Genomic DNA, 25389 nt, shown 5'->3' on the forward strand with positions numbered 1-25389 from the left:
AAGCATCTTTGAAAACCTTTGGAAATGATTTTAAGCAGAAAAAGGTAATCACAATTTAGAAGGGAAAATATAAAAGAAGAGCTGGGAGGGGAAAAAGGCATCCATTTGTTATTGTTAGCAAACCCTTTTTATAGAGCTCGAATATTTTGTTCATCTACACACTCGAGGACGAAACCCTTTGGTGCAGGAATCTAGAGGATGAAAAGCTTCTTGGTTTCCAGTTGAGGTGGTTCCTTAACAGTCACATTTGTGCAAGAATATTGCAGTAATCTAATTTCAGTAGTGATTTGGATTTTAGAGAGTTGAAGATTTTATTTTAACATATTTCAGTTTAAGTGATTTTTCAGAATATTATATTGCTATTTTAGTGGTGAATCTTCATATTACTGGTTTGATAGTATTTGGAGATTATTATTTATTCATATTACTGGTTTCATATATATATATATATATATATATATATATATATATTATATTATTTAATATATAATATAATATATAATATATATAATTTATATATGTATATAATATATACATATATACATGTATATGTGTACATACATACATCCAGACTGAAATATATATATATATATATATATATATATATGTACACATATACATGTTTACATAATATATTATGTATAATATATTTCAGTCTGGATGTATGTATGTACACACACACACATATAATATATTTTTAATATATAATAATATGATATATATTATATAATATATAATATATAATATATAATATCTAATATATTATAAATATATTATATATTTACAAAATATATATGTGTGTGTGTGTGTGTGTACACACACACATATATAGAGCAAGAATCTATATTCGTTTTGTATGCTTCTGATGAATGATGTCAGTAAGAATTTGAAAAGTGATAAGAGGAATATTTGGTGGCTGCCGCATATGCTAATTGGTTGATTCCTTGAGGCTGCTGTACATTTTTAAAGCTTCTTTTTGGTGGCCAATTCATTGTCAGTTTTTCTGAGTTGGGACCCGCCATACTTGAAGATTAGCCATAACTCTATTTATAGCAGGTGCTCACCCTTGTTTGATCTCCGTTCATGTAATGGAGGACATCATTCACTTGAAGGCTGTAATCTATTTAATGCCGCAACTATTAAGGAAAGGGGATTCACATCCTTATTGCTTTTGATATTTTCTTGATAGGCCAAATTCAAGGGTAATTTATATTTTTTAAACGTTGTAAGCGGGTTCTCATTTGATTTTAATACTAATTGATATTTGTAAATTTTTGGGGGTTATAAACTTCTGGGTTTCAGTATCTATTTCAGTTGGTTTTCAGTTTTGCATGTTGTAATTCTGAATTTGGCTGTTATTCCAAAATTGCAAAAAACAAATCACAAAAATAATTTCTTTTTTTTGTAAGAAAATCAGATAGGGTTATTACAAATTGCCATTCAAGTTCTATACCAGATTAAATTGTTTGAAGTGTTTTTGTGTAAATGACACGAAGCTTAAACTTACTTATGACCAAGATTTCCATTCAAATGCAATCCCAAGTGTTGTAATCATTCAAGGAAGACTCCAATTAATAAGAAGATTTTTGTTAATTTTTGTGTGACATCGGTGTTTGAATCCATGATTTGACTGTTTTGTGATAATTAATTGTCTTTATTGATTCTTCTTCTAGACATTGTTATTTCCATAAGTTATGCTTTCTTTTAGATCAAATTAATCATTGATACCACTTCAAAGATTTTAGTTTTAATATTTGAATATTATTTTTGTTTATGTTTTAGCTGTCGTAATTTGAGAAAATTCATTTGTGAGAATAGGGGTTTTCCAAAGCCCGTGCTCTAGCCTCTGAGATAAAAAATTAGATAGGTCAAGTTTGCTTATTTATTTTATCTTTATGCAAAACCTCAAAGAGAAATCTGTATAGTGTTCATATCAGCAGGCTTGTTTTCATTTTAGATTTTAGACTAAATTCAATCTTTATTTTATCTTTATGCAAAACCCCAAAGAGAAATCTGTATGGTGTTCATATCAGCAGGCTTGTTTTCATTTTAGATTTTAGACTAAATTCAATCAAGGAGCTTTTGAAGAGAGGTTTTTGTAATTTGCTATTCTATTTTGTGTTGTCACGAAAGTGACAAAGAAAAACACCAACATGTCTTTAAAGCCTTAGTAGTCAATTACGTAGATCTCTGATTTCATCTTCAGCTTCTTATTTATGTCTTGTTAGGTTGTCTCTTTCTTCCCAGATTTTGGCTTCCAGTTATACTAGCCTCTATTGAATTTCCCAGCTGCCCTGAAGTTCCTGAAAAATAATTGAATGATATTAATTACAAATATACAACGTATATAAAGGAATTACAAGATGTTGTTCTAAAAAGAACGAACCATTAATCTAAAGCTTCAACATGAAGCTAAAAGCTTAAAACGCTAAATAAAGCTAAAAGGCAAAAATCTAAAAAACAAACTATGTGTTCATATAAAAAAACAATTGTTGCACTTAAAAGACTATATGAACTAAAAAGCTAAATGACTAACTAAATGACCATTAATAGAACAACTAAAAAGGTCACTGACTAAAAGAATTAATTATTCTAATACCCTCCCTTAATGGTCATTCTATCAACTAAGTACCCGACATAAGACATTGCAGGTCTTTTGATCACAAACACAAGAACACTCTGCTGCTGCGGAGACCTCCCCAGGATCTGCAAAGTGTTAATGACCAAGAATAGCTGATTCTATCCAACTGATGTAACCCTCACACGCGAAATATAGAAGTATCACACACGAATTATAGAATCTTGAAACCATGATTTTGAGGAAAAATTGGCAAACCCTCCAAAGAGCAACAAACACGATTTTAGCAATAATTGCAAAAAATTTTGCAGAAGAGTACTGAGCACTTATTTCTCTAGCAACTCCAAAATAGACTACAAGATACCACAGTTGCAGATGTTTGCCCCAACAACTTCAGGTGCGACCCAAAATGGATTGCAACAAAGCACAATTTTTGTGGAAAAATCGTCAAACCCTGAAAACAGGAACCTTCCAAAAGAGAATTCATGATTTTTAAGGAGAAAATCGAAAAACCCATAAATCCGAGGTTACAAATCATTGTTTTTATGGAAAAAACTGTAAAACCTAGATAATCAAAATCTCACGCGAACATCGCGAATTACAGATGATTTTTGAGGAAAAATCGAAAAAACCAACGAACAATTTTTTCACGAAAAAATCGTGAAAATCCTTAGACAATTTTAAGGGAAAAAAATCGTGGAAACCTACAAACAATTTTCAAGAAAAAATCATGAAAACTTATGGACAATTTTTTAGGAAAAATCGTGAAAACCTAGGTAACAAGAAATTTTCTTATCGCAAAGCATAGAAGGCTGACTCCTCTTTAGAACGCTCTACAACATGAGCCTGCACCTGCTCCCGAGACCCTTCCTGGTTAGATTACACGGATGCCAACATCTTTCTTCATTTTGCCAAAATGGTTACAATAGTTACACTGTACACTTTTCTTTTTTGAAGACTACTGAGGTGGACCTTGGCCCTTTTGCTGGAAGGACTGAGCTTTACCCTTATTCGTATTTGAGGCTTTAGTTGTGAAGGCCTGTTCAATGGACGAACTAGTGCTGCTTCCATCTATCTTGCCGTAGAAGCTTGTTGCAGAGATTAGGAAATTTCAGATCAACACTGGTAGAGGAGATATTAAGTGTATCAATGAAATGCTTGTAGGATTGGGGTAGTGTTGTGACGTTTTCACACATCGCCCCATTGCAAATGGGGACCCTTGCTTTTTGCTTTTTAGGGTTTGTTTTTGGGTCTGTTAGGGTTTTGTTAGTTGGCTTTTGCATTTTTGAGTGCTGTCGGGGAGATCAATAGGATAGCAGGTCCTGCTGGAGTGAAGTCCTGATCCTGAAAATTTGGCTAAGTCTGAAAGTCCCGATCCTGAAATTTGGCTAAGTCTGAATGTTCTGATCCTGAAATTTGACTAAGTCTGGAAACTGAAAAACCTCAAAAAACTAGATTTTGCAATATAACTCCTAGAGGTCTGAAACCACTCTCAAACATCCTGAAAGTATATATGGAATATAACTTAAAGTATAAGAAAGAAGGAAGAAAGATAGATGGAAATGTCACTTATACTTAAATGTTATATTCCATAAAAATTATCCTGATAGAGAGTTCGAAAAGTCAATTTTCGCTCCTGTCCTTCACTGAGGATCCAGAGCGAATTTCGCTCCTCTCCCTCTCCAAGGGACCAAGGCGAAGCGCTCCCGTCCCTCACCAAGGGTCCAGGGCGAAAAGGCTTATTTGAGTCATTCCTGACCTTGTTTGGTCAAATTGGAACATCAAAGGCATGGTGAAGGACGAAATGAGCATGATAGAGCATCGAGACAAGACAATGAAATGATGAAGTTTTTTGCCTAGAAGGTCAAATTCGCTCCTGTCCCTCACTGAAGGACCAGAGCGCTTTTCTTTATATGCACAATTTTAGACCTTTTTTGGACATTAACTTTTATTCATAGCATGAAGTAAGGTGAAATCTTCCCTAGCAAAGGAAATTTGAGATGAAAATTGTAGTGATTTGGCCTTGAGGACAAAAATCGCTCCTGTCCCTCACTGAAGGACCGGAGCTTGAATTTCAAATTTGCAATGTTCTTGCAGGATCAGGACAATTTTATGATTGGAAGAGATCAAGGAGGGCATGTTTTGTCCATTGAATATAATTTAAGCAGTCTACAAAGGAGTAAATCAACCCAAATGACAAAAAGTGCTCCCGTCCCTCACTGAAGGACCGTGCCACTTTTTCAAGTTTCTCCTATTTTTTTGATATTTTATGGCAAAACTTGACTTGGATGGGAAGGACGAAGGATGTTTTATGCCTTGGACGCAATTGAGAGATTTAAAGAACAAAAGGGTACGCCAAGATGTCAAAAGTGCTCCCGTCCCTCACTGAAGGACCGTCCCACTTTTCCAAAAGTGCTCCCGTCCCTCACTGAAGGACCGTCCCTCTTTTCTAAAAATACAAATTTCTTGCAAAGGCAAGGCAAGTTGCGTGATTGAAATGAATGAAAGAGGGCAAGATTCATCCATTGAAGATAATTTGGAAGACTAGCAAAGGACGAATTGGCTTAAAAATGAAAAATTGCTCCCATCCCTCACTGAAGGACCGGAGCTTGAATTCCAAATTTGCATTATCCTTGCAAGATTTAAGTGATTTCGCGATTTGAAGAGGTCAAGGGAAGTGTGTTTTATTCGTTGAATATAACTTGAGTGGCCTACAAAGGAGAGAATCAACCCAAAAGATAATAGGCGCTCTTGTCCCTCACCAAGGGACCAGAGCGATTTTCTCACAAGACAAACTTCGGGCAAAGGCAAAGCAAGTTTTATGTTTGAAATGAATGAAAAGGGGCATGATTGGTACAATGAAGATAATTTCGAAGGCTAGCAAAACACAAGTAAGCTCATAGTTGCAAAATCGCTCCTGTCCCTCTCCAAGGGACCAGGGCGAAAAACACATTAGCGAGCCTTCCTCTCCAAATTGGGACGAGTCCAGGCCAAGGCACAAGTTTGGAATGATACTTAAAGTGCTTCAAGGTGGAATGGAGTTGCGAGAACCACAAATTTTAAGGGCAATTAGCTAAGGCGCTTCTGTCCCTCTCCAAGGGACCAGAGCGAAAGTTATCAAAATTCATTATTTTTTTGCCTTATTTTAGCAAATCGCACTAGATGCCAAGTTCGCCCAAAACTTCGAAATATTTTAAATTTTTTTAATTAAATTGGCATTTAATGAAAGGCGCATAACATTTAATAATTAATTTTGGAGCCTTGGAAAATCGTTTTTTAAATTAATTGAGGCATTTCGAAATTAATTATTATTAAATTAAAGTTAAAAGAAGAGCGCTTGAGTTATCCTTTTTATTGCTTAATTAAGTCGGCCTTATTCTTTTATTAATTTTTGTTTATTTTGGCCTATTTTCACCAAGTCGGCCTATGGGAGATGTAGAAGGTGAGCACTCTATATATTGGAGGTGTTGTTTCACAATTCAAATCATTCAATCATCCTTTCAAGTGCGAAATTGGAGAGCAATTTGAGGAGCGAAATCCAGAAGCTAAGGAAGGCGAAATTCATCTTGAAGGCTATTGGAGAGGCGTATTTCTTGCTAGATTGGAGGATAATTTCCAGATTTTTGAAGACATTTGAAGGCGAATTTCCAGATCTTGAAGAGGCTAGTGGAAGATGGAGTTCTTTTCCAAGCTAAAGGGGGCGCATTTTGCTAAAGGGAGTCTTGATCTACATTTTGCCTAGCGAATTCTCCTATCTTTGCATCATTTTTTAGAATTAATTCCCAAGTGAAGGTATGGCGTAATCACCTTGGCACCATTTTTTGAAGATTTGAATTTTGCTTTGAAAATCCTAAATTAGGAAATGATAACTCAAGATTTATCATGAGGTTTCCTAAATTAAAATCTTGAATCTTCCTTTTAAAGTTTAATTTTTAGATTTCAAGATATATTATTAATTGTGAAATGTTGTGTAGGTATCAAGATGGCGACTCCCAAGCTCGAAAGATCTACAAGTCGAAAGACTCTTCTCAAGGAAAATCAAGCCAGATCAAGGACGGTCTCATCAAGGACGATCAAGCAAGGACAAGGGCGACCTCCTCCAGTCTAGCATTGACAAGGACGACCTTCTTCGATCCAGCATCATCAAGATAAGGGCGACTTCTTCCAATCCAACATTCCAAGGCGAGGTACATCATCATCCTGCAAATCAAGGACACAAGAAGTCAGAGAAAAGGGTTCGTTGAAGAAGCAGATAGTTCCAGATGAATTAATTAAAGCTAGCTTCTCAACAACATCAAGTTGAATATCTACCAAGTTACAAGTGTCGGACGAGGTGGCATCCTAGTCATCGCTCATCCAGTCAGTGTGGTCCACCTCAGCATTTCCAGATTCAATGTACCTAACTCATGGAAGGTGGCACAAACTTCTATGTACCTACCCCGGCTATTCATTGGTCGAATTTTCTAGAGAGGACATGTGTCCAAGCAATACAATTTTATCATTGGTCAAGCATTAAATGTTATGTAATGGTTGTAACAAACCCTAATTAGGGTTTGCATTGGAAAATCTTGGCCATTGATCTCGAATTGATCTAAGCCATCGAATTGTATTGAGGGCACTATATAAGCCCTGACATTTCATTTTGTAAAGGCAATTAGAGAGAGTTAGAATAGTTAGTAAGCAGTTGGAAGTATTAGAATAGCAATTAAAGTAGAGTAGAGAGAGAAGGCAAAGATTGTTGCCAAGATGTTGTTGTAAAAGACTTGTAACTTCATTGAAGAAATGGTGAAATTTATGGGTCGATTCGACAATTTGCATGGTCTTTATACTTCTCATATTTGATTTCATGTTAATAAATGAGTGGAAGAAATGTGCTTGATTGATGGTGGAATTCGTATATCCATACTACTAGCAGTTTGTTGATTGCAGACTTGCCTTGTGTAGTCAACTGGAATCATTCAGCTTAAGCTTAACTTCAATTGTCGCTTCTTCATTGATATGCATCAACCTAATGGTGTCTATGCCTGCAGTGATGATTTGAACATCATAAACCTTTCCTTCGAAGATCGCACTAACCTTGTGGAGATGTTCCTGTGATGTCAAAACGAGAATTAGTTAGAATTCCATCAAAGATCATTCATTGCTCTTACATTCTTAGTATCAGGATTAGATCCTCTCCTCGCCCTCGTCTTTTTTCCTTTTTTCAAATCAAAGCTAGCAAGAGCCTGTGTTCCAGCAATATTCAAAGCAGATCAGACGTTCAATCATCGAATGTAAGTCCCCTTGTGATTCCAGCAAATCACATCATACCACAGAGAGCTTATTCACACGTAGAGACCCTACATACAAGAACCTTGGAGTCATTTTGATTGATCCTTTTGGCGACATCTTCAGCAATCAGAGGCTTTACTCAAGAGAGGATAAGGTGCCTTTAGGTATTTTATTCTGTGTTTGATAGTGTACAAAATACAGGTCAACAGATAGGCTTTTCAACGTGATCACTACTATATCTTCTTCCTCCATGGTTCGACCAATAGCCTCCAACTTGTCACGACTGTCCTTTATCTTCGTAAGATGTGCTTGGATAGATGTCTTTTCATCCATCATGATAGAAAACAACATATTCTTCAGAAAGAAAGTTTGGTTCTTGTTGGATGTCTCATGAAGACCCTTCAAGAGATCCCAGATCTCTTTAGTTGTTTTACCTGAAGGCACCTGAGGGAGTTGATCATCTATGATTGATAACTTGATAAGCATGACAACCTCTTGATTTCGCTCATCAAATTTATCCTGGTTTGCACCTATTGTTGCAAGACAAAAAGCCTTGCCTAGAACAATTTGATCAAGGCAACGATATTCAACTATCGTGAACATGCGCTGTTTCCAGGTGTTGTAGTTGCGGCCATTGAACTTTTGATTGCATTCCAACATGATGTTGGTCAAGATGCCATCACGAAAACTGAGATTAAACGAGGTTAACCTTGTGAAGGCACAAAAAACGAGATAGAAGAATGTGATTAAAAATCAGAATAGAAACAACTGCACCAAGGTTATGAAACCCTGGAACAAAATTTGAGGCATGAATCCTGATGTGCTAATTTTGAGGTTTGCTCAAAAACCCAGAAATTAAATTTCCTACAAATTTAAAACCTGTAATTTTTCTGAAAAAATAAAAAAAATAATAATTTGCAAAAAATGTATTGATTTAAAAAAACAAGTAAAAAAAAAAAACTGTTTTGGCACAAATCCCAATACTCAAAATTATTGAAAACCCAGAAAATAAAAAATTTCTGCACATTTGAACCCAGGAAATCAGAAAATAGTACGATTTAAAAAAAAAAAACCCCACTGAACCCAGGAAAAACACAGAAACCCTAGCCGTCACAAAGACCCAAAGCAGAAGCACCAACAAAAATCATGTGTTTTAAAAAAAAATGCAAAATAACCTGTTAGAAATAAATCGTGGTGGGATCAGAACACGGGCATTGTTGGAAATTGTTGCGTGCGCAAAAAAAACATAGAAAAAATAATTTGCCCTGTAGACCCAAAAATCACGTCGTGCAAAAAAAAACCTTAGTGTTTTTTTTTTATCAGACCTTAAAAAATATGAAAATCGCGAGAACGTGAACAAAAAAAAGATTTATGCTAAAAGATAATGTGCAGGAAAAATGTGGGCCAACTGCAATTCGAAAATTCGAGAAACATGAAATGTCGCCTAGAATAAAAATTGCGATCTGCAAAAAACGCGACCAGCAAAAACGAAACCCTTGAGCCAGACCTGAAAAAAGTTGCACATAAATTTCATGAATTTTTTTTTTTTTCTCAAAACCCTCAAAGTGGCCAAAAAAAATTAGTCCAGAAAAAAACTTTTGAAAAAATTCCACTAAAAAAATTCAATTCGAAATTTTTTTAGCATTACAAATTTTTCAAAAATTTACCAAGAAAAATAATTGAATGATAGTAATTACGAATATAGATCGTAAATAAAGGAATTACAAGACGATGTTCTAAAAAGAACGAACCGTTAATCTAAAGCTTCAACATGAAGCTAAAAGCTTAAAACGCTAATTAAAGGTTAAAAGCTAAAATCTAAAAAGCAAACTATGCGTTCTTATAAAAGAAGCAATAGTTGCACTTAAAAGACTAAACGAACTAAAAAGCTAAATGACTAACTAAATGACCATTAATAGAGCAACTATAAAGGTAACTGACTAAGAGAATTAATTATTCTAATAGTTCCTTCATAAACTCTCTTCCTCTATATCCTGCAACTTTTTTTGATGCTATTAGTTCTTCAGACAAGGTCATTGTTGTTGGCTCAATGTTCTCTTGGAGTTTTTCCATTATTGTTCCTTGCAAAGAAGTAGAGAAACAGTCTAGCAATAGATGTCATACTCAAGGAGTTTCAAGGAAAGAGGTTCAAGAACACCTTTGCTTTGCAGATTGTTTGTTACCTTCAATCTAGTAACTTGACATGGATTGACTGTGGAGACAACTTCAAGGAGCCTTGGCCCTGGTCATAAGTTAGCTTCTCACTTAAGCCATCAATTCTGCTAAGGTGATCCAGTTCCATATTATCTTAACTAACTCCTTATGTAGATTGGTTTGTAAGACATTCAAAGTTATTGAAGAATATTGCCACCAAAGTCTATAAAAATGATGAGAGCTTATTGAGGGTAAGTTGCTTTTAGATGATTTGCTGCCTGTATATGACTTCAAGTTATTTATTAAACTGTCTCCTTTGACCTGCAAAAAACTACATCTATGCCTTATAGCTAGCTGAAGGTAGTTAATCAAAGGTTTGGCTTCTACTATATTATTTGTACTTGAAGCAGATTAATGAAAAGAGAAACTTAAATTGGCCTTCAGTACCTTTGATGGCGTTCCCCACCTCCTCCCTGCCTTCCGTCTTAAACAATTCTCTTTCCTGAATTGGGCCTGGTTTCCCTCTCTAGTATTTTCTCCATTGGGCTTGTTTTTGATATAAATAATATTACTTGGCATACTCTATTTTGAAAGTAATCTGTTACTTTGAATAGGAAATGATAAGAAAAAATAGTTGTTAAGTTTGTTCTATGTTTGTATTCTATTTTTCCTCGCCCATTTTAGAATGCACAACACGAATGAGATTCTACTAATTTTAAATGGAATTGCTAGGTTATTTATAGTGGGATCTTTTGGCTTTGGTCAAGATTTGCAGGTGGTAATTATGGGGCTGCTTTGTGGAGAATGCCTGAAGTTTCTATGCAGCATAATGCTCCTCAGATAGAACAGATTGCCTCCCTTGATGCACATACCCATAAGATACAGTGGTAATTTCTTGTAGTTGTAAACATTTAACTTGAAGAGGATTAATAAGCAGGGATTTGGCAATGACGCTCTCAGGATAAAAAGCTTAAGTTTCAAATTTGTACTTTATTTTACCATGCCCTGGCTGTTTTGGATATATCTGAAGTGGAAGAGTTCTCAAAATAAGCTTTATTCGTTTGTGATTCATTGGGACTTGTGCTGGTTAAGAATCATAGTTTTAATCTTGAACAGGCATTTTTTTATTCAATTAAGATTGATTATGATATTTTGAGCATAGACACAAAGAAGCACATGCATCAAAATAATTACTAATGTGTATAGAGCACCATTGAACATATAGCTTATTTGCCAGGTCAATTTTTACCAAAGTGGCAGATGCGTATACACATGGATATTTTTGCAGTAATCCATTATGTAAAATATTCTTAAATATTAATAGATTCTAAAAGGGTGTTTAGAATTAACTAGAAAAGATGATTCAGATGCAGTGTTTTACCATTTCAAGCAGACTGAGAATTTTTTTAAGGATCCTTTTTTCTGTTTACCTGCATTAGAGCGTTTAGCTTTTTCTACATCAGCATTCTCATTCATCTGTTATGTGTCTGAAACTTATTGTGATGGTCAATCTCTGGGACTTAATTTGAGACTTATTTACGTTTTTCAGAAACTGTAATGTTGTAGGCTATGTGATCCATCTAGGCTATTGTATCATATATATGGTTAATAACCTTAAGATTCACTGTAATTCTTTTAATCCACATTTATCGAAGATCATAATGTTCTTTCAGATTTAACTTGAATATCTCACAAATTCATTATTAAGCCTTAACCCTCCACCCCCTCTCCTTCTCCCTCTTTCTTTTTCTCTGATTGGAAATTTCTCTCTATGTTCTAATCTACAATAATTAAAATGTTTTCAGCGTTTTCATAATCAATTCACTCTTATTATATGGCAAAAGAAGCTCTATGTACTTCCTCATCTCTTCATTAACACAATCTAGGCTGCCTTACTGTTGCTTCTTCAGGTGACTCATTCTCAAAAATTAAGAGTATGGCCATAGGACAGATTATACTGTATATCACTGGGCACACCACTGGATCTAGATTAGAAAGAACACATTTCATTTACCATTCTGGAATGTCTTTCCTGCTGTCATACCACACAATTAATAAGATCTTTAGATCTACATCTTTCTGCCCATGGTTGAGCATACTGCTGTTAAGGATCCTTGCTCCAAATTACTACCATGAGGTTATTATAAAACCTCAAGGCCATTCAGGTTTTACCCAGATTTACAAATACTATCACCAATCAAACAATAAATTAAGCCTCAAATGCAGGGTAGACATTACCTCTCCCTGCCAATTTGTAACTGTAATAAGAAGCTTATCTCCTGACCCTGACTGAGTTATCTTTAAGGCCATTAAGACAGCATCTGAGGTTGAGATCAAGCAACCGAAGCTTTTTTTGATTTCATGTTGAAATCAGTTAGTGTTAAATGTTAAGGGGTTTATAGGGTACCTAATGATATAGTCTTATAAAATAGTCCATGCTCTGTTTGTAGTCTTTCTAATGCATAGTGGTTGCTTCTCGTCTTCCAATCCCGTATTCATAACCTCAACAGTACATGTCAAAAAATGCATAGCTCTCATTTATCAATGTCAAGTAGTGGTTTTAAGAGAATCATGAAGGCACCATTCCTTAAGCTACTGAACTCCTCAGTCTCTCCTGCTATCCTTCCTGAATGAGAGGTAGCCCTTCTCTTCACGAAGGGATTTGGGTGGATAAAGACTAAGTTAGAAGTGGAGAGAGAGTGAGCTGCTGTCAATATGTAAGTAAGAAGAAAATACAACTGCAATTGATACATGAAATAACAATCACCAATTAACTAAACAGCAGGTTTTGCCATCACTCAAGGTTAGTCATGTCAAAAGCATTCAAGGCCTCACTTTTGGAGTTGAACCTCTCCAACTGGTTCTAAGAATAAACTTTTAGCCTCAAATAACCCACTTATGTACCCTCATATGAAATAAACTATCAAGTAATGTGTGATTACAAAATCATATGGGAAACCTGGAAAACCATGTACCTGTTGACGTGGACGAGGGTAAAAGGCTCTTGATAATTTCTTCAAATGCGATGTGACTTGACAAGATCGGACTTTCAAATGCTCAGCCCTCCTTCTAGCGCCAATTCTGTTGACGTGTATTTTGTACACCATCATACACAGAATAAAATACCTAAAGGCATCTTATCCTCTCTTGAGAAAATAGTCTCTAACTGCTGAAGATTCGCGTAAAGGATCAGTTAGGTAGACTCCAAGGTTCTTTGATGTAGGGTCTCTACGTGTGGACAAGCTCCAGTGGTATGATGTGATTTGCTGGGATCACAAGGGGACTTACATGTGATGATTGAACTTCCGATCTGCTTTGCTGGACACAGGCTCTTACTGACTTAGATTTGAAAAAATGAAAAAGGATAAGGGCGAAGAGAGGATCTAATCCTAATACTAAGAATGTAGGAGCAATGACTTGATTTTTGATGAAACTCTAACTAGATCTTGTTTTGACATCAATGGAACATCTACACAAGGCTAGTGCGATCTTCTAAGGGGAGCTTTATGATGTTCAAATTATCACCGCAGGCATAGACACCATCCAAGTTGATGCATATCAATGAAGAGGCAACAAATTGAAATTGAGCTTAGGCTGAATGATTCCAGTTGACTACGCAAGGCAAGTCTGCAATCAACAAACTGCTAGTAGTATGGATATACGAATTCCACCATCAATCAATCACATTTCCTCCATTCATCTAATCATCTACCATCTAAGATTGAAGACTCAACAAGAAACCATGCAAATTGCAAGAAAACGACATATTTCACCATTACTTCAATGAAAATGGAGTTTGTTTACAATCAATGGCAACAATTTCTTGCCTTGTCCTCCTATTCTACTCTCTATCTACTAACTACTTTCAACTATTTACAACTCTCTCTCTAATTATTGCTAATTAGCCTTTACAAATGAAATGCCTGGGCTTATATAGTGCCCACAATACAATTTGATGGCTTAGATCAATTCAAGATCAATGGCCAAGATTCAACAATGAAAACCCTAATTAGGGTTTGTTACAACCATTACATAACATTTAATGCTTGACCAATGACAAAATTGTATTGCTTGGACACATGTCCCTTCTAGAAAAATCGACCAATGGATAGCCGGGGTAGGTACATCGGAGTTTGTGCCACCTTCCATGAGTTAAGTACATTGAATCTGGACATGCTGAGATGGACCTCACTGATTGGAGACGTGATGACTAGGACGCCACCTCATTTGACACTTGTAACTTGGTAGATATTCAACTTGATGTTGTTGAGAAGCCTGCTTTAATTAATTCATCTGGAACTATTTACTTCTTCAACGAGCCCTTGTTCTAACTCCTTGTGTCCTTGATGTGCAAGATGATGATGTACCTCGCCTTGGAATGCTGGATTGAAAGAGGTCGCCCTTGTCCTGGCTTGATCGTCCTGGCGAAGACCGTCCTTGATCCGGCTTGATTTTCCTTGAAGAGATCTCCATTTGATGCCTACACAACATTTCAAAATTAGTACCATGATTTAGCAATACATAACATAAATTAGAGAGCAATTTTTTAGGAAACTTAATGATAAGTCCTTTATTAATCATTTCCTAAAAACGATTGAGCTAAGGGAGAACAAAATCTCAAAATTCAAAATTAAGGAAATGACGATGAACAATTCAAAATCAAGACAATAAAACCAATATCGCCATACCTCAGGAGAGAGCTAACTCTAGAATGCAAATGAGAAAAATTTGCCTAGGCAAAATTGACGTATAGATAGTCTTCAACGTGATCTTTTCTTCAAAATATCAATTTCGCCACCTTTTGAGTTGTCCTTGACGTGATCTTCAATGCCTTTGACAATTCGCACCAATAGAAACTTCAAGATTCGCACCACCTTGCTTGGAATGAAATTCGCTCCTTTGAATACAACTTCGCACTTCTCAAATCGCATGTGAATGAAGAATGATAATGTGAAAATGAAGATTTCACCACCCTCCCTTTATAGCGCTCACACCACAATTACCATATAGGCCGACTTGGAGATAAAACCACTTTTTAAAATGATTTTTAAATTAAAATGACAAGGCCGACCTCCCTTTGTAGCGCTTCAAATTCGATTTTTATTAATTAATTAATTAATTATTAATGCCTTACGTTTTTTAATTTGCAAATTTCGATTTTAATAAAGGCAAAAATAATTAATAAAAGATCAACGCCATATTAAATGCTAATTAAATTAGATTTTCAATTTTATCGAACTTAGCATTTAAGGAAATTTGAATTGTTTATTCGGCGCCAAAACTATGAAAACAAAGGGGACGACGTACCTCATCGCTCTGGTCCCTTGGAGAGGGACAGGAGCGATTTTGCTCTTGTGGGCCTCATTTCACTTCATCACCTTCGAAAATTATATTCAACGGATTCGCAATGCCTCCTTTCATTCATTCATGCCTTGAGATCGGTTGAAATTTGGCGAGAAAATCATCTACAACAAAAATCGCTCTGGTCCCTTCCTGAGGGACAGGAGCGAACTTAAGCATTTTGGTCCTTTGTTGACGTTTGATAATCTTCAATTTGTCTTCAACGGGTTCGATTGACCTCCTTTCTTGCCTTCGAACATAAAATTTGCTTGATCTTTGCCCAGATCGTACCTTATGAAGAATTTCACTCTGATCCCTTGGTGAGGGACAGGAGCGCATCGCCTTGGTCCTCCAGTGAGGGACAGGAGCGAAATTCGCTCTGGATCCTTAGTGAAGGACGGGAGCGAAATTTGACTTTTCGCACTCTCTATCAGGATAACTTTTCTTCTTTCTTATACTTTAAGTTATATTCCATATATACTTTCAGGATGTTTGAGAGTGGTTTCAGACCTCCGGGAGTTATATTGCAAAATCTAGTTTTTGGAGGTTTTTCAGTTTCCAGACTTAGTCAAATTTCAGGATCAGGACATTCCAGACTTAGCCAAATTTCAGGATCAGGACCTCACTCAAGCCGGACTTGCTACCCTGTTGATCTCCCCGACAGCACTTCAAGTTATATTCATTTGATAAAATGTACCTCTTTGGACCTTCTCACATCGTCAAGACGTTAAAATCTTGCAAGGACAAAGCAAAATTGGATTTGTAGCTCCGGTCCTTCACTGAGGGACAGGAGCGATTTTTCCCCTGGAGGCATTTCTGTGCTCATGAAAATCTTCAATTTATATTCAATGGAAAGATCTCGCCTTTCTCCATCACTTCCAATTCGTAATTCATCTTGACCCTGCAGGAATAGTAAAATATTTGAAAACGAGCTCCCGTCCTTCACTGAGGGACAGGAGCGATTTTGCTCCTACAGGCCAAAATAACATGATTTTACACATTTTAACACTTCACAAGGCGAAAACAAATCATTTGAGATGCCTAGGATCAAAAATCAAAAATGTCAAAATTTGGTCAAAAATATCCAATTGGACAAAAATTCACATTTCATCTTCAACACTTAGACAAATTTAAGCTCTGCATCAACATTCCAATTGAAAATTAGACCATTCTGGCGAATTCATTTCATTCAAAATTTGGATCCTACGAAAGGAAGCTCAAAAAGCTCTCAAAACTGACTGGATTTTGGTCCGAAAAGACGGTAATTAGAACCCTAAGGCTTGATCCTAAATCCAGACAACTAACAAACTAACAAAACCCTAGAAAAAGCAAAGCGAAAACGAGCAAAACGAGCAAAAAACATGGGTCCCCATTTGCAATGGGGCGATGTGTGAAAACGTCACAACAGTACCAAAATATGATAATAAGTATAGTAGTGTCATGTCCCTATGTGATCAACAGCCTAGTCATAAAAAGTAAAGCAATGTTCAAGCAAGTAGTAATGCTTATTATTAGGCCTCATGAAGGCTGCAATACCACTCAACACATTTTATTATGATACCTGTAAAGTTTGAGGTTATAGCGAGTCAAGAATCTTCCATGGTTCATATGTAGTCCCACTTAGTTTTATTTCACAATGACGATAGAAATTACATTTAACTGAACTTTTGGCCAATACAATTTTCGTGTTAGAACACTGAATAATATGTTTAACTTTATTTACAACTAAGCAAATATTCCTTAAGCTTTGACATCCATTTCGAATTATATAAAATGTTGACAATTAAAAAAGCAGTTACTAGATACCTTACAAGTGAAGATTTCATCTCTCTCCATATCTGAACTCCACTTTTCCACACAATAGGATGTAGTCCAATTTTTCTCAGCTTGTTGAAACTACATAGAAGGTCAATACAACATTTGCAATCATAAAACATAATACATAGTAGTGAAAGAAAAATAAGGAAATAAAAAATGCATACCCTAGAAATGTTTTTTAATAATAAGAGGTTGTAAGTAAATAGATCTTTGGCCATAAACATACCACCATTCATGAGCATCCTTCTTGAACTTGTTTTGAAAAGGGCAAATGTCATGATTCTTGGAAGATATAAAGTGGTCAAATTCACCCAACATAATACATTGTACAACTGGATTTGGGAATATTCTTTTGAATGCAACCTTGTACCGACTAGCAACCTCTTGATCTCTATATATTGTGCCACCTTCCTTGGCAATGAAAGTATCTTTGTGTTGTAATATTTTCAGGATAAAGCAAATGCTAGGAGATTCAAGGGTGTGGTCATAGTATTCTAACGCTCAACAATGAGTCTTTACACTCTTTTGATTAATGTTTCTTTGGGGTCATTTACACTCTTTACACCGCGTAGTCTTCCGTGGATGACTACATGTAGGAACCCTGCTGGTTCTAACTCTCCTGAAATACTATTGCTGATTTGTTTTTGGATTTTCAAGGGTTTTTGAAATTTTTAAAAATAAAAATAACAAGTGCACCAAGCAAGAATTGCTCATATAACTGAATAGATACCAAATATGGAACAATTGAATCTATATTATGCATTAAGTAACTGCTGCAAATGAAACTAATACATAAAACATACCCATAGGTCCTCAGCTTATTTTAAATAAAGAATTCTGGAGTTTGCCAACCAAAACTGGGAAACTGACCAAAATTGAAGTACAAGTCCCGAATACAATTTCTCCAGGCCAAAAATGAGATGAATCCACCTAATTATGCTGGGCGTTGGGAATGGTGCAACTAGATTGCAAATTAGAAAGGCGTTTTAGCCTCCCAGTCAAAACATCCCTTTCTTGGACCCCACGTGCCAAGCCTGAATTGTACGGCTAGCAACTGGAAACTGTACGGCTGCTTATTGAAATGAAATATGCTGCAAAAAGGGGCGTCTAACTTGATTTGCCCTTTACTTATTGAAAAATCTGCAATATCTGAAATAAAGAATCTCTGTTGAAGCACAATAAGACTCCTAAATGAAGCCTTCACAATTGCAATAATTCAGCTGATCTTCCACAGCCTCACAATCACAGATCCACGAAGAATTTCCGTTCTCCAATGGCCAAACCTCTGAAATCCTTGTCAAGGAATTCCATAGAGCAAAATAGAAGCAATGTCAAATAATCAATAATCAATAATTTTTAATTGCCTTTTTCTCCTTATAACCCCAAAAGCACAAATTCCAAGAAAGTGCGCCCAAATGCAATTTTAAATACATTAAATGTATTTAAATCACTTTTCAATAGTTTAAATTCATCTTGGACGCACTTTTACATTTAAATGATTTAAAATCACTTTTAATATTTTTAATTTTTTATAAAGTCACTTTATAATATTTAAGTGGCTTATAATTTTAATAGTCATTCCTCTACTTCGAGCCTGTAGCTCTGGAACATTTCGTAATCCTCCATCTGCCAATGGAAGAGCTCGTTCAATGACCCTGTCTCATCCTCGGAGCACTCTCCTAGTTTGAGAATCCCTTCGTCGTTGGGCTCCCTGCAGCCTAGTCCTTCGTTCCTCGGGTCGCCTTTTCCTTCATCATTCGATTCCGAAGATGATGCCAGTTCCTCGTCAACACCCTGGGTCCTCAGATCAATGGTGTACTTCCGCCCCCCTTTCTCCATAGAAAGGGTGTTCTTTTTCCAGTCGTGGTTCACCTTTGCTGTAACTAGCCACCCTCTGCCTAAGATGGCGTCGTACCCCTTCTTCTTGAGTGGGATTACCACAAAATCTAGTATGAAAGGTTGCGTGCCGATGGTGACCGACTGGGCCATCAGGGTGTCGAGTGGCTTGATGCCGTGCTGGTCTGCACCTACCAAGTTGAACGTGGGTGGCCATAGTGTTGGCTTCCCCAGCTTCTTCCACGTACCCTCTGGCAGTACATTCACCCCCGAACCTCCGTCCACGATGGTGTCTTTGAGGATAGCCCCGAGAATTCCCATCTCTACTACAACAGGATGCCGACCACTATTTAAGGCCAACAACATTGGGTCAGTCGCCAGAACTTCCGCCCATGTGGCACGCAAAGGTGCCTGCGCAGTGGTTTGTGTGGAACTAAAAATGGCGGTTCTTAATTGTGGCGACTAACAACAAAAACGGAGACAATGCAACCTATACAATATATACATCAGAAAAAACTAAGGAGGGGGCTGGGGAAGCGTCCCTGAAGTAGAAGGCTGAGACGCCGGTGTCTGGGCAGCCAAGCGGGCGCGAAGCTCATACACCTGCTGAGTACGGGCAGTCACATCCCGCTCTGTAACCAATACTTTCTGCAAAGCCATCTTCACCATATGTGCGTCTTCCAGCAGCTCCTCCTCTTTGGTATCCGTTGTCGCTGTCATATCGACCAACAGAGTCTGCAACAGGCTCCTCTCACTCTGCTCTGCCGACAGGCGAGTCTCTACCTCCGCCTTCTCTGCGCGGGTCATCTCTAGCTGAGACAACAACTGGGCCCGCTCTGCTGCCTAGGAGGCCTGCTGAGTGGCCACATCCCTCTCCAACGCGACTCTAGCAGCCTCTCGGACCTCCAACTCATGCTGGGCACGCCTTAGGGCATAGTAGGCGTCCCGGTAGACCTGCTCCATCTCGCGGACAACTGTCGTCACCCGACTCTCCACAATGGGCTGACGCACACTCCAAGCCTGGAGCATCTCCTCCGTCTCAGTAGTCGGCCAACCTTGAGACTCAAAGCATGTAGTAAAGGCTGCGGGGCAGCCCACTTGCATAAACCGTAGGGCCCTCTCCAACTCCACCACAACCTGCTGCAATGCTTGCGTCTGGGCAGTGGCCACCACCTGCCTACCCCTCGTCACCATGTCAGCTAGATAGGCCTCGATATCCTCCCCCTCCTGCTCCGAAGGCTGTGGAGTCTCTGGCGGAGCTGACACAACCGCATCTTGCTGTGAAGGTACCTCTGCCGCCACCAATGGTGTACTCTCCTCTGGCGTCTGGATGGCAGAGACGACCTCTCCTGCCGCGTGCCCCACTGCTGGCACATGTGTCTCGCCAGAGGAATCGTCCAAGTCGACTACCTTTGCTCTAGTCTCCCGACACAGTGAGAATACAACAGCTCCCTTCGGTTGTGCCGAAGTCATTTGAAATCTCTGTGTGAGCCAGCTCTCCATAGCCACGACTGACGGGTCGACACACATCTCTATGACCGGGGGATGGGCCGCTGTCATTGGCTCCTCCAACAAAGACGCCGAAACAGTCACCACGGCCTCAGTCCCCACAACGTCCAACCGCACCCGAGGCTCCGTATCCACTACCTCCCTCAGTCCCTGCTCCTCGGCGATTACTACCCGATGCGGTGACTCCTTTGTCCCTGACTCTGCCATGTCCTCCGTAAGTGCCGCCGTGGTTGGCCCTGGTGATGCTACTTGGTGCTGTTGGGGGCCAAGTGTAACTGGCGTGTGGCTCTGTCCGAAGGCCGGAATAAAGGTGCCACCTACTCCAGATGATGGCATCGGCGTGCCCATCGATAGCAGGGGTGGGGCAAACAGGACCCGCTCCTCCGTCGCCCTGCTGCTATCATCCTCCTCTTCCGCTTCTGATTCCTCTGTGCTACTGGAATCCTTCCCGCTGTCAGGCTCCCCTGAAGCCGAGGCCGTATCTACCGCCCGTTTCTGCTTCGCAGAAGAGTGCCCAATGTCCAAGTGCCTCCAATACATTATTGGAGGCTCACCTACTGCCAACGGTCCCTGTGGCTGTACCTCCAGCTTTGCCTCCGGCACTGCTTCCCGTGTGGCCTCCAGGAACAACCCTATAGCGTAGTGCGGCATATAGAATGTGCGATGCTGCATCGTCAAAAACTCATACATGCGCTCTGCGAGTAACGCGGCCCAATCATACACAATGCCATTCATCAATCCGTTCATAAGTATAATCTGAGGGAGGGCGATGTCCGACGCCCTGCCCGACCCTGTCAATCTGCTCTTGATGACATCCATAATGCACCGCTAGTGGCCCTTTGCAACAAAGGTCTTACGGATTCCCTGACCCTTCGTGGCATTAGCCACGCTGTCCAACTCTACTGTCGTCAAGTTCCTGGAGTTCTTTTTAGCCTTCAATTCTATTTTCTTGCCCTATCTGCCTGGAATGCCGAATACCCTCGTGAAGTCCCTCGCTTTGAATGATATGGTAACATCCCTCCCGAGGTATTCAAAAGTGCTAGTGCATGTGTGTCTGTCGAAGGTGTCCACCATGAACCGTAGGGCACCCTCATACGCACAGATAGGAAACACAGGCATCCGAATAGCCCACTCCACTTCCGCCTTACGGAGGTTTTGCTTCACCAGATCATTGTTGGGAGTGTCCTGCCACCATTTCCGGCATTCCGACCCATTCAGGCCTTCAAAGGTGATGTTCTGGGGTGTTAATGTATTTTTCGCACGTAGGGCAGCCTGTGGTGCTGTCTGCTTTTGCTTCTGTCGAGCGCTGGCATCCATGGTGCTGCCTGCACACGTACGCTTGATGATAAAACCCTGGTATTGCTATCCCTCTGGCTGCTACTGGAGGAAGCCTACAGCTGTTTTTTCCAACTTCGTTTCCCTGCTGAATCCATTAATCTCTAGTATAACTGAATTCCTGTTAAAAATCATACGGTCGTTGGAAACCTTCGTAACGACCTTCTCCTTCTTTTTCCCTTGCGTTCCTTCTCCTTGTTTTTTTCCTTGCGTGGGCTGCATGGTCTACTTGTGTGTGTGGCGGTCCCCTTTTTTTTCCTTGTGTGGCTGTGTTGCGGGGGTTTCCTTTCTTGTTTGCATTTTAATTTTGTTTTTGCGGGCTTTTTGGTTTAGTGCGGGTGTCCACTGCATGGTGGCATTCACCGCACGGTGGTTCCACCGTCGATGGTCCACCGCACGGTGGTTCCACCGTCGATGGTCCACCGCACGGTGGTTCCACCGTCGATGGTCCACCACACGGTGGTTCCACCGCCGGTGTTACCACCATGGGTGGTCCCACCGCCGGTGTAGTCACCGTACGGTGGCCCCACGTTTTTTTTTACGTCATACGAACCACACGTTTTTTTTTTTTTAAAGACAGATTGTCAAACATCTTGACTGGAGGGTCCAGGTTCCCTCCGTTTGTGATAAACCTTTAATTTTGACCCATTGACGGCATCTGGTATCTCCTTCCCGTCCAGCGTCCACAACTTGATCGCCCCGTTGGCGTTGACCTGGCGTACCTTGAAGGGCCCTAGCCATCGCACTTTAAATTTTCCTGGTTTGATTTCATTCTTCCCGTTGAATTTCAACACTAGCTGTCCAGGAGTAAACTTCATTCGCCAAAGGTGCTTGTCGTGCCAGACCTTTCGTCTTTGCTGGGCTGTCTCTGTGGCCCATTGTGCCAGCATTCTTTTTTCGTACAACTTAAGGCATACAGTCTCTCCCTCAGGCTCTCCATATCTCCGAGTCTGTTCTCTACCGCAATGCGAAGGCTTGGCACCATGAATTCCGCTGGCACCACCGCTTCCTGCCTGTACATGAGTTGGAACGGAGTCTGACCCGTGGTCACTTTGTAAGTCGTTCTGTAGGCCCATAGTACAGAGGGTAACCTCTCCTCCCAATCTTCCTTTTCTACCCCGCAGGACTTGTAAATTACCGATACCAATATTTTGTTTGTGGCCTCCGCCTGGCCATTGGCACGTGGGTAGTACGAGCTCGATAATGAGTGAAAAATCTTGAACTCTGAGGTCAACAGCCGTATGACATGGTTCACGAAGTGGCCCCCCCAGTCACTGGTCAACTGAATAGGTATACCATATTGCGTAATGATTTGTTCGTAAATAAATTTTGCCGTGCTTACTACCGAATTATCCGGGAGAGCCCTCGCCTCCACCCACTTGGTCAAGTATTCTGTCGCAACCACAATGTACCGGCACCGTCGTGTGCGGCTGGCCTTAAGAGGACCTACAAAGTCGAGTCCCCATCGTTCAAAGAGTTCCTGTGCGTGCGACGGGTTGAGGGGCATGAAGTCCCGCTTTAGAGGTTTGCTCGCCCGTTGGCAAGTGTCACACCCCACGACCCACTCCCTGGCGTCGTGATGTACGGTTGGCCACCACAGTCCTGCCAGAAGCACCTTGCGGGCTGTAGTGTCTGGGCCCATATGTCCACCTGCGGGTCCTTCTTGTGCCTCCCTTAATACGCTCGAGACTTCTTCCTCCATGACACAACGCCTTAATACCTGGTCCGGCCCCATTTTGTAGAGTAACCCGTTGATGAGCGAAAAAGTCCTGCTCCTTAATACGAGCTTTCTCTGTTCCCCTGGAGGCATACCCTCCGAAAATCGGGACGTCGACAGGTACTCTCCAATCTTCCTGTACCACGAAGGGAGTGCGGCTATTTGGAACAAGTGCGCATCCGGAAAATCATCATTTACTCCCTTTGGAGGTTCCCCCGACTTAATCCGGGACAGCTGGTCGGCTATGACATGGCTTCGCCCCGGTCTTACCACAATTAAAAATGTGAACTCCTGTAGTAGCAATAGCCAACGACTTATCCTCCCCTGGATAATAGGCTTGTTTACCAAGTACATGAGTGCCTGGTGGTCTACGTAAAATGTGAATGGTGTGGCCAGGAGGTAATGACGGAATTTCTGTACGGCATAGACTATACCGAGGGCTTCACGTTCTGTGGTACTGTAGTTCTTTTCCGCCTTCGAGAGCAACCTGCTGGCGAAATAAACGGGGTGGTCCAACCCGTGTCCTCGTACCTGGGCTAATGTAGCCCCGATGGCATAGTTTGAGGCATCCACGTGAACGTGGAATTCCTTATCCCAATTCGAGTATGCCAGTATGGGTGCTCCCATCAACCTTGTCTTCAGCTCTTCAAAGGCCTTGCTCTGTGGCTCTATCCAGATGTATGGTTCCCCTTTCCGTGTCAACTTATCCAACGGGTGGGACACCTTAGCGAAGTTCTTGATGAACCTCCTGTAGTACCCCACATGACCAAGGAAGGACTTTATCCCTGTGACGTCCGTAGGAGGTTCCATTTCTACAATTACCTGAATCTTGTTCGGGTCCGTTTTCAATCCTTCTTTACACACAATGTGTCCCAACTATCTTCCCTGTGGTACCATGAATCTACATTTCTTCGGGTTGAGGGCCAACCGTGCCCTCCGACATCTCTCTAGGCACTCCCCGAGGGTTTTTAGGTGGGTGTCGTGTCCGCTGTAAATAGACCAATCATCGAGGAAGGCTTTGAAGTTCCCCACTGACATCTTGTCGAAGATGTGCAAGATGATGTGCTGAAAGGTGGCAGGTGCATTGCATAGACCGAAGGGCATTCGGTTGTATGCATACACACCGTCCTCCACCACGAAGGTTGTTTTCAACTTATCTTCCTCCGCGATGGATATCTGGTTGTATCCAGAGAACCCATCCATGAAGGAATAGATTTCATGTCCAGCTACTTCCTCCAAGATGCTGTCGGTGAAGGGTATGGGAAACAAGTCTTTAATAGTGACAGCGTTCAGGCACCGGAAGTCTACATAGATCCGGATCTGATTGGCCTCTTTCTTGAGGGAAATCACAATGGGAGACACCCATTGGCTTGTCTGTACTTTGAAGATTATGCCCGCTTCCAACATCCGCTCAATTTCGTCGTTCACCCGTGCAGCATAATTTTTGTTCATACGGTAAGGCCGCTTCCTTACCGGTTGGGCTCCCGGTACTAATGTTATTCGGTGTACACACAACTCTGGGGGCACGCCCTTCAAGTCCTTGTATGTCCATGCAAAGACATCCTTGGATTCAAGGAAAATTTTGAAGGCTATGGCCTTCAGCACTGGATTCCAGTCATCTCCGACAAGGATGATCTTGGGGTCACTCGTCCCCCCGAGATTTGTCTCCTTTAAATTGGCTTCTTGATATTTAATGGGCTCCCCCTTCTGGAATTGGTGTGCCGGCGTCTCATTCACCGAGGCCTCCCCTTCCTTGTACTCGCCATATTTTGGGGGAAATATATCTGGTTCTTCCTCGATGCTCAATACATTGCACGAGGGTGTAAATAAT

At 40.1% G+C, this 25389-nt stretch overlaps 1 protein-coding gene across 2 annotated transcripts in view; it reads left to right on the plus strand.

Annotated features, from left to right (window-relative positions):
• Nucleotides 1–25389, plus strand: part of LOC131067462 (WD repeat-containing protein DWA2) — a 201723-nt gene that overhangs the window by 35140 nt on the left and 141194 nt on the right. For both annotated transcript variants that reach the window (XM_058002485.2, XM_058002484.2), the window contains exon 4: nucleotides 10779–10890. In XM_058002485.2, coding sequence (XP_057858468.2) covers nucleotides 10779–10890 — 112 coding nt within the window. The remainder of the gene's footprint in view (nucleotides 1–10778; nucleotides 10891–25389) is intronic.

The sequence above is a fragment of the Cryptomeria japonica genome, chromosome 3 (genome assembly GCF_030272615.1).
Source record: "Cryptomeria japonica chromosome 3, Sugi_1.0, whole genome shotgun sequence".
Lineage (NCBI taxonomy): Eukaryota > Viridiplantae > Streptophyta > Pinopsida > Cupressales > Cupressaceae > Cryptomeria > Cryptomeria japonica.